The sequence below is a fragment of the Arvicola amphibius genome, chromosome 7 (genome assembly GCF_903992535.2).
Source record: "Arvicola amphibius chromosome 7, mArvAmp1.2, whole genome shotgun sequence".
Taxonomy (NCBI): Eukaryota; Metazoa; Chordata; class Mammalia; order Rodentia; family Cricetidae; genus Arvicola; species Arvicola amphibius.
Genome location: NC_052053.1, coordinates 118141530 through 118157040, shown reverse-complemented (window position 1 = coordinate 118157040; position 15511 = coordinate 118141530). Strand labels below are relative to the sequence as shown.

The window sequence follows — 15511 nt, the reverse complement described above, 5'->3', positions numbered from 1 at the left end:
GGACAAATCTTCTTACGTTCATGTTCTGAGTTTCTCTCTCTATATGCTCTTCACATGAATTCAAATTAAGAGAATTACAAAGCATGGAGACTTCTGTTGAGAATCTGTAAAGGTTTAAAAAATTTTAAATTAAGTCGCTCTTGAAAAAGCCATGTCTTTAACAAGGAAGAAAATGGAACAAGCAGAAGGGGCAGAAGTTGTGGTGTTTGAGAAATTGTCTTCTTGACAGTATGGTGAATTCTGGACACGAAGGTGGGGATCGCATGGCTAAGAGCGGCAATGAGGACACTTCATACTCTTACAGTGGGGAAGTGGGTGTGTGCGCAGAGACTAGATACGTTAACAGACTGCAGTGTCTTTGAGCTGGAGATGCCACCAGCAAATGAACCAGTCTCTCCTTCTAGAGCTCATACAGGCCTATATGCACCTGAAACCAGCCCCAAGAGCACAGTGCACTAGAAACCAAGTAAGGAAATAAAGAAGGCTGGTTTTTACTGAGGAAAAAAATCAACAGCGTGTATTAAAAAGTTTTTCTCATTCTTTTATGTGCTTCTGTTGTTGTTGCTGTCCTTTGTTTAGCTTCCTTCAAACGTTCTTATTTGGTGTCAAAATCTGCATGCAGCCTTTTTAAAACAAAAAGGCTTCTATTTCTAAGAGCAGAGCTCTCTGATCTTTGAGTGACAGCATGTCTGGAACTACAGGCACTGCAGAAAAAGTCAATTTGCTGTAGAAGCAATTATATGTACAGCATAGGAAAGGGCAACTTTGCTGCACAAGGACCACACACACTGTGTGTTTGCTGTATTATTTGATATCAAAGCAGAGACATCAGCTTTCCCTAAAACATAAATGAAATAAAGAGCCTGGCGAAGGATCACCACATCTAATTCGGAGATATCCATTTCAGTTCAGAGAGCTTTGCTGATGCTAGCAGGACTGTTTGACTGGGAAGGACATCTTGTTGACTGGGTGATACACTATGACTTCTTTAATTTCGTATATCTACTAAGCAGAACGAGCATGATTTATACCCCTTATCATAAATACAAGTATGCTGGCGATGTCTGATGCTCCATTATCACATCCTCAGAGAGTGTGGACCACAGCATGACTCATCTGCTTGATTTGCAGCAGTCTGGTGTAGCTACGGGGACTTTGAAACTGCATGTTTAATGTACTTATACTGTCTCTCCTCAGACCAAACATTGCACCGGGCAGGCAAAGCTAAATGAGTAATGGACATTCTGAGGACGGAACACGAAAGCCAACAACATAGGGGCTGTTTTATGCAGCATATGTATGGGGACAGAAGGGAAATAATTGAGCATACACTAGAGAGAAAGTGTGCAGGCGTGGTGAAATGCGGTCACTTTTGAATGAAGAGAGTTTCTTAGGCGGATTAGGTGATGGGGTACTCCAGGAAGTTAACTTGCAAAAGTTCTAAGAGTGAGAGGATCAGAAGCCCTTGTGCTGCTGGCTTTTCCCATGGCAATCTGTGTATGAGAAATGAGCCTAAGAGGAAGGAGCACATGCAGCAGGGGCTCTGTGCACTATGACAGGAATTTGAACTTTATGCCATAGGGCATGCTTTTACATAGTCCCCAAATACTTGGCTGATACAATTATTTAAAAAGTATCATATACTGGCACAGATAAAATAATTAGACCAGCATGATGCCTGTCTCGAGATGGATAATGTAATGAAACAATGGGCCATGGGGAAAAAAAAAAAAAACAGTGTAGAAAGCTGAGATGGGGAGCGCGTAGGAGCTTGTTATCTGGAGTGTTGCATCTCCAATTAGTGAATGAAGGACAGATTTCCAGGTGATATTTGGACAATTGTCTAATTATTTAAAAGTGAAATTTAATGTTTATACACAATATTATGGAAAATTTCTGGGTAAACTTAAAATGTCAATGTAAAATATCAGAAAAAAGTTTATTATCTTGAGGTTCAGAATGTGATTTTTTTCCTTTGGTTCGTATTTTTTTAGTATGATAGTGTTACATAGCTCAAAGGAAAATGAGATATTCCCACAAAATCATGACCTGGAACACCCCAAACTCCAGAATGATTCACATATTAACAGTTGTAAGACAAAATCCAAATTAGGAATAATGTCTTTAACATATGTGACAAAGAATTTATGTTTATAATATAATCTGTACTAATCTCCTACAAATCAATGATAATTAAAAAAAGGACTAACCCAAGAGAAATGGGTAAAGGGTACAAACAGCTAATTAATGAAAGAAATGGCCCCTAGTATGTTCAGGTCCAGTAACATGTAATACAATTTCATTTCTGATTTATTGGAAAGTAGGAGATGCACATTAATGACAGTCCCCAAGTAATAATTCAAAAGTAATAAATCATCTTGGGAGGGTGAGGAAAAATAAAAATTCTTAAATATTAAGGGCATAAAGTCAATACAAAGATAGAAAACAATTTCTTAATATCTTTAAAATAAAATGTACATAACATTTGGTCTTAAAGCTTCACAGATATATAAAATATGTAAACATATAAGTGAGTATGCTGTTTATAATAGTGAAAATCTTGGGGAAAACCTCACAAAGATCACTAAAGAGGTTCATCTTACAAACTGTAGCATACAGATAAATACATTATTATGTTGGCACGGCAGGATATCCATGATAGAGTTCTCACTGAAATAATGACCAAGCAGAATGGCATTCACAGCGTCACCTGACACATAAAACAGTGAGCTGCCTGGGCTTTTGGCTTAAGTAGGTCTGGGTTTGGGTCCTTGCCCTAACACTGCTAACCTCTTGAAATTTTAGTTCCTCTCTCTGTACAACTGGGAGGGAACCTACCACACAGAGTTACCTGGAGAATTCCGAGTATATATAGTAATACTTCTAAAATTTGGGCTGATGAAAGGGCACTTGTCAGCAGTTCTGAAAACCCAGGCCCAGTCCCTGGAAGCTACATGGTAGGAAAAGAGAACCAGCTTCCCCAAGTTGTCACGTGACACGTACACAATCGCTGCGGTTTGCGGGCGCATGGATGTGCATACAGAACAAAACAGATTTCATCCTGACACACAATGACTCACGTCAGGAAACGCTGCTGAGGACAAGGTGAAAGGGGGGCCCTGAATCACTGCTTGTGCAGAGCTCCCCAAAAGCTAAACATAGATCTACCACATGACACGGCTATCGTACTGCTTGGCATATTCCCAAAGGAGGACCTAACATCCCACCACACAGATCCTTGCTTGGCTGTATTTGTTGCTGCTCTGTTTGCAATAGCTGTGAGCTTGGAAATGCAAATGTGGTACATATACAAAATGTATTACTATTCAACTATGAGAGAAAAATGAAACTTGCAGGCAAATGGATGGAACTGGAAAACAGCATTTTGACTCAGGTGTCCCAGATCTAGAAATACAAATACTTCATGTTTTTCTAGTATTTGTAGTTCCTAGTTCCAGCATTTTCTTTGTCTGGGGTTCTGTTTCTTTTTTTTTAAATTTATTTATTTATTATTATGAATACAATACTCTGCCTGCATGTGTACCTGCACCCCTGAAGAGGGCACCAGATCTCATTATAGATGGTTGTGAGCCACCATGCGGTTGCTGGGAATTGAACTCAGGACCTCTGGAAGAAGAGTCAGTCCTCTTAACCGCTGAGCCATCTCTCCAGCCCTATCTTATCCTCAATACCCGAGACTCTCTCTTCCACATTTTATAGTCTCTTTGGAGTGTCTTACCTCTGAGGTTTGTGTTTGAATTCCTAAATTTTTCAATTGCAGTTTTATTTCAGTTTGGGTTTTCTTTAGTGATTCTGTTTCTTTAATTCTGCCTTCATGTCTTGCTTTCATTATTTTATTTAACTGTTTATATTTTCACAGACTTCATTAATAGATTTATTTGTGTCTTTCATAAAGTCCCTGAACATTCTCATAATTTCTATTTTGAAGTCTTTGGCTCTTGCTTCAGCTAAATTGCATTTCTGAGGGCCTACTGCAATAAGGTTACTGGTTTCAGGATGAGGCTTATTGTCTTGGCTGTTCGTGTTGGTTTTGTGCTGGGATATAAGCATCTGAAGTTATGACATTTGAGATGTTTCTTGATGTCAACATTTGGGCTTATCTTTGTTTGGTAGGTATTCAGTTCTTTGGTTACTCATGACTTCTCTGGAATCTAGGCAAGTGTGGTGTCTTTGGAATCCCTTGTAGAGAATGTTTCTATAGGTCTGATAATGATCTGTAGTTAGGGGCTGCGGGCAGGCCTGCTTTTCATCCCGCCCGGATCCCACTCGGCTAGCTTTAAACCCGAAATAACAGCACACAAATTGTATTCTTTCAAACAGTGCCTGGCCCATTAGTTTCAGCCTCTTACTCACATCTTGACTAACCCATATCGAATAATCTGTGTAACACCATGAGTGGTGTCTTACCAGGAAAGATTCAGCATGTCTGACCTGGTGGCTGGCTCCATTGCATCTGTCTCCCTGAGGAGAGGCACGGCCGTCTCTGAGAGGAGAGGCGGAGCAATTGAGCCTTCCTTCTTCCTGTTCTGTCTATTCCACCCACCTAAGGGCTGGCCAAGGCAGTTTCTTTATTAATTAACCAATGAAATCATCAGATAGATAGAAAACACACCTACATCAGTGATCGAAGGGATTGCAGATGAACCAGGAAGAGAAACTGAGAGGGGTCACCAGGAAGAGCTAGGGAGGCTGGGGTCTGCATCAAGAGACAGAGACTCCTAGGAATAGAGACAGAGTGGAAGAAGGGGCTCCTGCAAGCTGACTGCTGCAGGACTCTGGAGAGATGGCAATGGAGTACAGGAATGATAGCAACAATCATGTACCCAAGTCCCAGTACAGGACAGTCACAGAGGGGTCCCTGGTAGAAAGTGTGTTTGGGGGTGGGCAGCTGACTCTAAGGAATAGAGGTGGGAACAAGGGGAAGTCTGAGAAGGTCCTGATTATAGATTCTCAAACCTCTATGTAAACAAGGAATCAATTTGTGTATTAGATTTAAGTCCTAAAGTAAATATAACTATTATGTTTGGATAATACAGTTAAGAAAACTTCATGGCCTTAGTATCATAAGCTATCAATTTCCCTAAGTCATCAGGTTGGCTATTAATTTTCTCTGGAGTAGTTTCCACTATATACATATTGAGTTTACATTCAAATTAAGAAAAATGTAACAAAATAGGAAGACACACTTTTAAGAGTATTCTCTCCAGTATGACTAGGATTGCAAAGCAAACTATTGAAAAACAAGAAAACTTGTCAAGTAGAAATACTTTAGAACAACCATATCAATATGCAGTCCACGCAAGAAAGACATTACATACCCCTCTGTTCGGAAGATCATCCGAAAGCTGTCTCCTAAGCTTTTATAATTTTGTGGGTCCATAACATTTCTCTGAACCTGGAACCTAGAAAAAATATCAAGCAACAACAGAAAAAAAGTACATTAAAAACTTGGTCAAAAGGCTTTTCTTGTTTTAAAAAGTTTTAGACATGTAGCTTTTCAGGAGTAATTTAAAATATTCTCACCATTACTATGGATTTCATTGTTTTGTTGTTCTTATCTAACTTTTACCTCATCTGTATTACCTTAGTACTGACCCTTTGTACTTCATTAGAGCCCATATTTCTATTTCTCAACCAGACGAATACATCCTAAGGTATTTAGATGTGTGTGTTTGTGTGTGTGTGTGTGTGTGTGTGTGTGTGTAAAAAGCATTCACAGATGCCATGCAGTATTTTAATACTTCAGAAATCTGAAGACGTATATGAAAGAAGTACACATTTAAAGTTCTAATTAATGTTACTCAATAGGCATTTCATAAAATGGTTTAAAAGCACAGAGGAACTAACATGGGACAAATTAGACTCCGAGGGCGAACTTGGAACTGATTGTGCTACAATTTACCATTACGACTCCAGCATGGGCCAAGGCCTTTGCAGAGGTGCAGGCTCTGCACACAGCTGCTGCTCCGTCTCCCAAAGCCTTTCTCTTTTCTCTTCTGTTTCCTCGCAATAACCACCCATCTTTCACTGCAGCCCACCACATGTGGACGCCTCCACTGTGACAGTTCAGCTTTTCTGTGTTTGCCCTGGGGTTTATTTCTAATGAGGTGTTAATAAATATTCACTTCTATCACATGCCATTTTTAATCCAACCTCTGGTTTGTCTAGTCTGTTTACCCTTCATTTTTTTTGCTCTTTATCCTAAATTCTGATTTAAGGTCATTCTTCCTTTTCTGCTTCCTGCCATAATTTTACCTGGTTTGTTTTTTCCCTTGTAGGTGCTTTTCAGAATTACCTCTGATATTATATAGTTTTGAATATTTTTCATATATTTATCATTATGCTATTCACACTTATTTTTTTTTTAGGGATAATGCTCTTTACAGTTCTCATCCCTGGGGATTCTGATCAAAACCCAGTGTCACCTCAGACCAGAGTGAATGCATCATCTGGTTGAACCCATTGGGCAACTGAAGTGAAGCTGAAATTACCCTGGATTTTGTAAAATGGAAAGTTGATCATTTTGGGGGTCAGGACAGCATCTGTCTGGGTGTGTCAGTTGGCTCTTCCAAAACAGTTCCTGTCACAAACAAATGTTGGCAGAGTTGGTGAAGGCTTCTGTCCCACCTGGTCCCACAGCTGTTCAGTCCCAAAGAAACACAGAGGCCTCTTAATTATAAACTGGTTAGCTGATTAGCTTAGGCTTTCTTATTACCTAACTCTTACATCTTCTATTAACCCATAATTCTTTTCTGTGTTAGCCATGTGGCTTGGTCCATTTTATCAACAAGGCATTCTCATCTTGCTTCCTTTGTATCTGGGTGTTGACTGCAGGCTTAGCCTTTCCTCTTTCCAGAAGTCTCCTGTTCTGGTGGCCCTGCCTATACTTCCTTTCTGACTACTGGTCAATTTGCATTTTATTAAACCAATACAAGTGACAAATCTTTACAGGGTACAAGACCATTGTCCCATAGCAAACAAATCCCTAAATTAATGTTCAGTGGCTGACAGGGTAGTATAGAGGGGGACCATGAAGTGAAGAACAATTAAGAAGGCGGAAGGAACCTCCATATGAGGGCTTGCTGCCAGAAAGCAGAGCAGCAGGAATGTAATTAAAGGTGTGCAAATTCAGGACAGTCTTTTTCCTCTTTAACTCACTTTTTGTTGCTATTTCAACAGGTTCTACTGCTCGTCTTTGACACAGCAAGCCACATTTCACAACACTGTGCTGGGCATTGTTCAACTTTAAATGCTATATTTGGCTTAGTGTGGGGCTTTCAGTCATAGTTGCAGCTGCACTAGCACAATTAATTTAGAAGATTAGTTTCTGAACAAGAGCTTCACTCTTAAATTTAAATTGTGCAGGGCTGTGCAGATGGTTCAGTCTGTGAACCCTTGGCTGTGAAATCATAAGAACCTCACCTCCAGCCGGGCGGTGGTGGCGCACGCCTTTAATCCCAGCACTCGGGAGGCAGAGGCAGGCGGATCTCTGTGAGTTCGAGACCAGCCTGGTCTACAAGAGCTAGCTCCAGGACAGGCTCTAAAGCTACAGAGAAACCCTGTCTCGAAAAACCAAAAAAAAAAAAAAAAAAAAAGAACCTCACCTCCAGTGCCCAGAACCCATGTGAAAAAGCCAGGTATGGTAGTGCACACTGAGATTTATAGCACCAGAGAGGTAGAGATGGGGATTCCTATGGCTCATTGGCCAACCAGTCTCTCCCACTTGGCAAGCCCAAGCCTGGTGAGAAATCCAGCCTCCAAAAACCAAGGTGGATTGTACTTGAGGAATGACATCCAAGGTTTTCATGTGTGCATGCATACACAGGGATATACACTCACATGCATGCACACATTCACACACACATGCACACACTCACACACATGCATGCACGCGTGAAAACTAAATATACTGAACTTATCAGAAGAGTATAAACTGGGAGAGCTGGCTTGCTCAGTCTGGTTTAGATGCAGAGGTGTGTCTGTGTTTATATACCACAGGCTTGAAGGGCTCGGTGAGAGGTCTGTCCAGAATAAGAGCGAGGTGTGATAGCTTGGGTATTTCCGGACTACAGTTTGTACAGGAGGTAACCTTTTATTTTAAGATAATTTAACACCACACAGAAAGCAATGCAATAGGAGAGCTATTATGGGATTGTAGAACAAATAAGCAAGTAACGTGCAGAGCAATTTCTAAAATACGATTTCGGTTTAGTCCAAATAACCATCCCCATCTCTGCATTTGCACATTTGTCGCTTGTGTTCATTGCTGGCTATGAACCATTTTCTTATGTTTAGTTGAGAAATCAAAAACTCTTCTATTATAATTGTTTAATCAAATTATTTAAAACATTTCATGTATCACAAAAGAATTAAATATACATATACATTTCTCATGACATCTGTAATAATCTTTCATTAAATACTTTTACATTAGTCAAATTCTTTTGTCGATGCTTTTCTTCTAAACTGTCAAGTGTTCTCTTAATGTATGCCATATGACATTGGGTGTTACAGCTTTCACAGTGATTCAGCACATTATGGCCAATTTTAAGACGCATGAGAAAGAAATGCGAGAAAACAAAATTGAAAATGCAAGAGTTGTTGCTAACCCCAAACACCTGAAATGTTAAGTAGCACGGGCATTGTGTCCAGGTGTTCCGGGCTGCAGTGGGATTACTGCTCTCTGTGAAGGCTCAGGAAGAGATTCACAAAAGGAAAGCAGGTTTGAGATGGTCCTCACGAGGCTCAAAATGCAAACAGAGCCAACTAGTAGAAAGCAGTCCAGGTGGGGAAAGGAGCGAAGGCCCTTGAGGGAAAGCTGTGCTTCCTAATAGAGAAATGAGGGAAGCGTTCATCCACCTTAGCAGCCTGCTTGGGTCTCCTTCCGGAAGATGCTACAACACTCTGCAAGCACATGGCGCTTTGTTTGCTCAGGGTGGGTGCAGACATAATCAGGCTTCGAGGAGGGGACCCAGGTGAGAAGGACCAAAGCCCAGCAGAAGATATTTATCTTTTCTCAACTCTGTATCTATGCAGTTCAGCTCTCTGGGTGGCCATGTTACAGATGTGTGACCTTGCTTCCAGGAAATACTGTGAGTCAGCAGATGGACCAATGCAAGCACATTCAAATTCTAGTCAATGTTAACCTTTCTTTAACTGCTGAGGTTAAGAAACTCCAGCTTTCTCTAAGATGTTGACAAATTCAGACAGAGGCGGGATTGCACAAATGTGCATAACCAACATGGCTATTAGAAGTATAGGCACTTTACTCCCTAGGAGCAATGGTTTTATTTTCCAGAATAGAAAAAAAGAGTTGCAATCAACTTTACACTTATATAAATGTGAGCTATCGAACAGTGTTATGCCATGTGCACCCCACTCCTTGGGATGCATGTTCTTCGTTGTAGAAATGTGTGAGTTAGGTGAAGCAGACATGTACAGAGAGGTTGTCAATACAAGTTATAATGTCTAGAAAGGGCATTTTGGAATGTCAGCTGCCAGTCAGTGTGAATTTTATTAATACTACTATCCTGACGCAGGAAATGAACTTCCTGTGGAGCAACTGTTGATAACAAAAAATTGTAATTTGTGAAAGAGGGAAACAAGGGAAGGATCTCTTTGGGGAAAAAAAAAAAACCCTGTGATTGAACTCCAGTAGTTCTCATCCCATTTTAGAACAGGCACTTCAGAGTGGTCAGTGGGATGACCAGGTGTGATCCATGCATGAATGCTCCATTCATGGCGGGCAGGGGATGCAAAGGTTCATGTACTGCATGAGCAATACAGAGGCGAAGAGGGCACAGTGAGCAGCAAGACTCGGAGCATTTTCTATGACATGCAGGCAGTCAGAGGTCCAAACACACGGAAGGCAGAGAGCAGTGTCCCTTCTGCTGAGCCTCTACAGATGGCGTGCCCGTGCTTGGCACAAGAATGTATGCACTATTTAGCTACCCTACACTGTACTCTGACTGGAGAGTTATCAGTTCCTCTAAGGAGGCTGTTTTAAGTTGATATAATTATAGTGGATTTTGGTCAGTCTTGTAGAAACAGCTATTTCCTTCCTCCTTTCCACTTTACCTCACCATTTTCCAAGCTGCGTTCTCTATGCTAAGGGAGACAGTTTCCCAGTCATGTAATACAACCTCTTTGGCTCCTTTGAAGAACTGCAAGGGTTCGAGCCCTGCTCCCACTCATGTTCTGACCGATGTTAGACACTGCATAGCTCTCAGGTGTTACTGTGTTGCTTAGTTTGTCTCATGGGCAGCAACCATTCTTCCTGTTAAATGCAGTTACTCAGATGGAGATTCCAGCTGTGACCGAATTACTGTTATAAAGACAATAGAGAGGTCCATTTTTTTCTTCTCAATGCACTCAAGAGAGAGGCAGGACATTGCAGGAGGGAGCTGAAGGGAATGTGGGGGCAAAGGCTGTGAGTCATCTCACTGTGCTGTTGTCAAAGCCAGTTGACTTTGTGTGATACGTGGAGCTAATTTCTGCTGTCGCCTCCCTGAGATCGTCTAGTGCCACAGTTTCTGTGCTCTCTTCCATTGACTTTCCTCCGACTCAGCCCTCAGAAACCATTTACATCAAACACGTCTCTTTATCATCACTTCTATTTGCATGTGTCGTCTGCCTGTCAAAGCCTATACTCTATTAAAGGGATTTTTAGCTACCAAGGAGGAGGTGGCAAGGTTTGGTTTCACTCAGGGTGGGGATGCAGGGATTCTGGGCACCAAAGCGCTAAGCGGCAGCCTGTTCCCCTTCAGTGGCACTGTATGCCACCACAGCGCATTAGCCCATACAGTAATTGCCCCTTTGTGTCAAAGCAGGCGAGGCACGCTGGAGACATGGACTAGGCAGCCTCAGTTACAATTCCAGTGATGCGTAACACGGTCCCAGTCGGCCTTTCTCCTCAGTGGTACAACAGAACAGCAGACAGCAGGTCGATTGAATTTTGGAGGAAGAGTAACAGTTAGATTTAAGTTTTGATTTTCTCAGTCACAAGAGAGAAGGGGCATCCCATGCTACTGTATAAATCCTCTCTGTTTCTCAGGAGTACGACCCTGCTAATAGAGGCTGTGGCTGGTAAGCGGTGATGAACCTAATGGAACTCCCTGCAGAGATCTTAGTGAATGCGCTATGAACGAAGATTATTAGTAATTACCAGAATATTACATGTGCTCCTTAATAAACACTTAAGAAGCCCACTAATGAATCAAAGATTAGCAGACCAAAGGGTTTGTAATTACAGAACACATTAAAAGGATAACTGCGGGAAGATTAAATAAAGATTTTAAGTCACTGTAATTAGTCTATCTTCCCGAAGTAAGATGTTGCCCCTACCGAGTCTGTTTACTTTCTTGCTCATCGGACGAACACAGTCAAAGTTGGATCAAACAGGCAAAGGCATGTCAGAGGTTTTGAAACTGATTTATATACACCCAGCTCATCAGCTTTGGGGAAAGGCCCTCCAAAGCACAGAGTCAGACAGTTTCCCACCATATGTACTTAATCTCTCTGCTCTACAAAAGCACCTGCTGATGGCAGAAACACACTCTTCCCATGCCGACTGTTTTCATGCGAAAGTCATGTAGGCGGTGAGGTGCTCACAAAGATTTAAAGGAAAAGAATAGTTTTCCTGGTTTTTAATTACATTTAGTTATTGATTTTGTGTGCACATGTGTGTACATGTGCACAGGTACCATGGTGTGTGTGTAAGTCCTCACAGGTAACATGGCATGTGGGGCACCTTTGAGTCTTCTTTCCTAAGCCCCAGGGAAAGATTTCCTCCAAACCCTCATCTATGCCCATATCTTACTTTCTAGTTGTAAGTCACTAGTGACGGTCATTGTGAACATCTTTTAAAAAAACTAGTTGTGAATATTTTACTTTGCTTTAGGATAAATACAATAATATTACATATAACTTTGCCTCAGAAACTGCTAAGGTTCAAGAGTCTTCAAACCATGAAGGAGGGACATGGATTGTGGCTTTAAAACTAACAGAGATTTCCCATCTGTGGAGTGGTCAGGGATAAGAGTTTTGGGGAAACAAGGATGAATGATACACAAATTCTGGCCTCCGGCATAGAAGAAACATTAGAGAACAGAGCTGAGATGCTTCTAGTTAGCACCCAAACAGCATAGAATATGTGTGCCCATTAGAGAGTCCAGGAACTTGGCTCATCTGGGATCTCTGCATTGCATGTGCCCTCTGGCCAGCTTTTGGTCCCAGCCTGGCATCAGTAATGGTAGCAGCTCTACCAGGATGGTGGCATTTGACCCTGGCTGAGCAGTGATTGACAACCGGGGCTCAAAAGCTATGATTGTGCACATTTGGCTATGCATTAAATTATTCTAAAACTTCAAGGAAAGAAAATTTCCTTATTATTGCTTAGCCATTTTCTTCTTTTACATCTGGCAAAACAATATACCTGTCTAAATTCCACATGTCTTTACTAGATGCAGGTGCGCTGAGCTATGCTTTGGGTTAGCATTTATGAAATTGTGAGTAAGACCAATACATTTCTCTGTTATTATAAAATAGTTTATAATTTGAAGAAATATGCAGCCTGGAGCACTTGTTGGCCTAGATAATTGCTACGGATAAGGCGATGACATCTTGGCAAAGTCACAAAAGAAAGGAAACGCCTCTGTGTCGTGTAATTTTGAACATGTTTTTTAACATAGCTTCAAAATCTTATCTCTCTGAAATATCAGATCAGCCCCAATAGCCTCATTATATTTTAAGTAATTCTCTGTGATCCTGGATATGTCTTAACTACAGCTCTGCTCAGGAGCCAGAGACAGTGACAGGCTGATGTTTTGTGGCTGTGCGTTTTATAATTTATACTTAATGGTATCTTAAGTATCCTATAAATGGCTCATCACTTGCCAACCACACATTTTGCTACAATAAACATCTACCCAGTGTCTCAGCGCGGTGAGACATAACTCTTTTTGTCATTCCTTGCATCATTATAAGGCATTTCTAATATTTAGATCCTATGGAAAATTTAATATTGCCAAATGAATTGTGATCAAGTTCACTGTACCAGTTGGAGCAAGTTCTTCCCACTGTTTACGTAGCTTGGCCGGTAGTAACTAAGTGCACTGATAATCTAATTCTAAAATTTATTTTAATGACTGCATTCTAGTTAACAAGTTAGAAGCAAAGGATCTCTGGAGATTACAGCTTAATCTAATAACGCTAAACCACAAGTAATAAAATAGACTAATTAACATGGCTGTATAATTAAAGTGCTCGAGGCATAAACTGGTCTCAATTAAACAAAGGCTTGACTACCATGACTTTCAATTATTTTGTTTTGTAAGACATATGTCCCATCGAAACAACAACAATAAAAAAATCCAACACAAAATCGAAACAAAATTATGCTTAAAATCAGGTAGCAGGATGACCATTCTGAGTGTACATACATACATACATATGCACACAATTAATCAAACCTCATATTTAATACCAACAAATGATTTCACAGAGATGCGCTCCCCTCATCTTTCTTCTTAGTCTAGCCATTGCAGCTGCTCCTTAGCACGCAACCAACTCATACTTGGAGAATGAGGGAAGGATGGATTGAAGATCAGGAAAAAAATTTACTCGCAAGATAACGAGGACAAAGGAGGTCGCATTAGCTTCAGTCATCAATGATTAAAGTGATCATACTCAACACATTTCATAGTTCCCCAGATTCCAAACATAATCATCTAATGCCCACCCCACCAAAGCTATCCTTATCCCTTCCATTTCACCTGTCCCACCTCCCTCCTGCTCCGCACACTATGTCTAGTGTCACCACTACCACCTTGTACTCGACAGAGAACTGCCGTCCTTAGGTGTCGAGCTCGGCTTGTTGTTCAGGACGAGACTGAAGCTTTTGGTTTCCAGCTGCCATAAAAGTTTTCCAGAACAGAATTAAAATGTGGTCAAATCTGCCGGAACCCCTCACTGGCTCTGGGAACTGAGCCATTTTGTGGAAAGTAATTATTCACCAGAGACTCGGCAAGGGAAAATGTCAGAGAATGCAGAGCCTGGAGACCTGGGAGATTATTGCATTTTATTTTAATGGCTCAAGTGTGCCCATGGTAGGGTTTATTTGGCACTGATAAGGAAGTTCATCGGGGAAGAAGGATTGAAGAGCAAGCGCCTTCTTTGTATCACGAGCAGGGACGCTGGAAAGAAACTCATGGAGTAGAGACGCTAATGTTGCGATTCAGGAAGAAAACGTGCTCATGGAGGAGAAAGTTTTATTTTATTTTATTTCAGTTTTACCAAGGTGGACCTTGTGAGTCACTAAGATTTGAATACCTTGTGATCGTTTTTGAATGTGGGAAATATTCAAGGCACATTATAGGTAGGCAGGACCATCGGGACAGATATCCTCAGCTTTGAGGACATTATAGGTGGACAGGACCATCGGGACAAATATCTTTCTCTGCTCTGAGGACATTTTAAATTGCATTTTCTCACCTCAGGGTGTCCTTTATTTAATTTCAGTTTTCTTACAGTGTATGGTTATAATCACTTGAAAAATAAGACAGAATTACTAACTTGGACCTAAAATATCAGACTGGAGGAGCGGGGTCCTCTGGGAGAAGCAGGTTCCTCTCGACCCAAGCATTTCACTGTTGAGAATAATGAAAGGATGATGTCATGCGCACGTCACTCACCCACAGGACACTAAGACTTACATCTGGAATACTTAAAAAAAAAAATCAGTTTTCTATTAACTAGTGTGGGACCGCAGCCTTCCAAGACACTGTTCTTTTAATCTTCTTTCTCGTGAGCCAGGGCGTGAAACTGTTTGCAGGGGAAGAGCTTGTCACAGAGAGCTGGGAAGTATGGCCGTCTTCGCGGGGAGGTTTAGATGAAGTTATGAGACGTGTGTGATCCTTCCAGCTGAGTGGATCAGTATTGACCAGGCAACGTAACAAAACATCTGCCTGTCTACTTCTATCGAATATGGTTATTTATTCCCGAGTCTATGGGTCCCTAGTGGTGTCTGGGGAACACTGTCAAGTTCAGTAGCAAGTACTGAACTCTTCCTCACCTCTCATCCACTTCCCTCTCCTCCTCTCCCCTCTCCTTTCTTACTCTTTATCTCACTGAGGATTTCCTTTTCTCAGTTAAATTGTTCTCATAATGAGTATTCCATTATGCCACAAACCTGTGCTCACAACAGCCCCAGTGAAGAGGGTGAACTGTTATCACTTTAAAATAGCGTGTTAGATAATCACTTTAAAATGTCTTAGAACTCCGGCGACTCAGGAGATGCACGAACTAACTTCACTCAGGAGCAGGCCTAGCCTGTTCAAAGAACGTGACAGGAGACTGTGCCTATGCTTCACTAGTTAAACAGATGCTTAATGAGAGGACACTCGCAGTTTGGCAGTGTTACAGGTAGGCACTTTGGCGAGGAAACACTGTAAGGCAGTTTAAGTCATTTGATTTTTTTTTTTATAAAACACAG

At 41.2% G+C, this 15511-nt stretch overlaps 1 protein-coding gene across 3 annotated transcripts in view; it reads right to left on the bottom strand.

The window, feature by feature from the left end:
- The window catches only part of Slc25a21 (solute carrier family 25 member 21), a 480209-nt gene that overhangs the window by 134869 nt on the left and 329829 nt on the right, over window positions 1-15511 (bottom strand). For all 3 annotated transcript variants that reach the window (XM_038337579.1, XM_038337578.1, XM_038337580.1), the window contains exon 3: window positions 5340-5423. In XM_038337579.1, the coding sequence (XP_038193507.1) occupies window positions 5340-5423 (84 nt within the window). The remainder of the gene's footprint in view (window positions 1-5339; window positions 5424-15511) is intronic.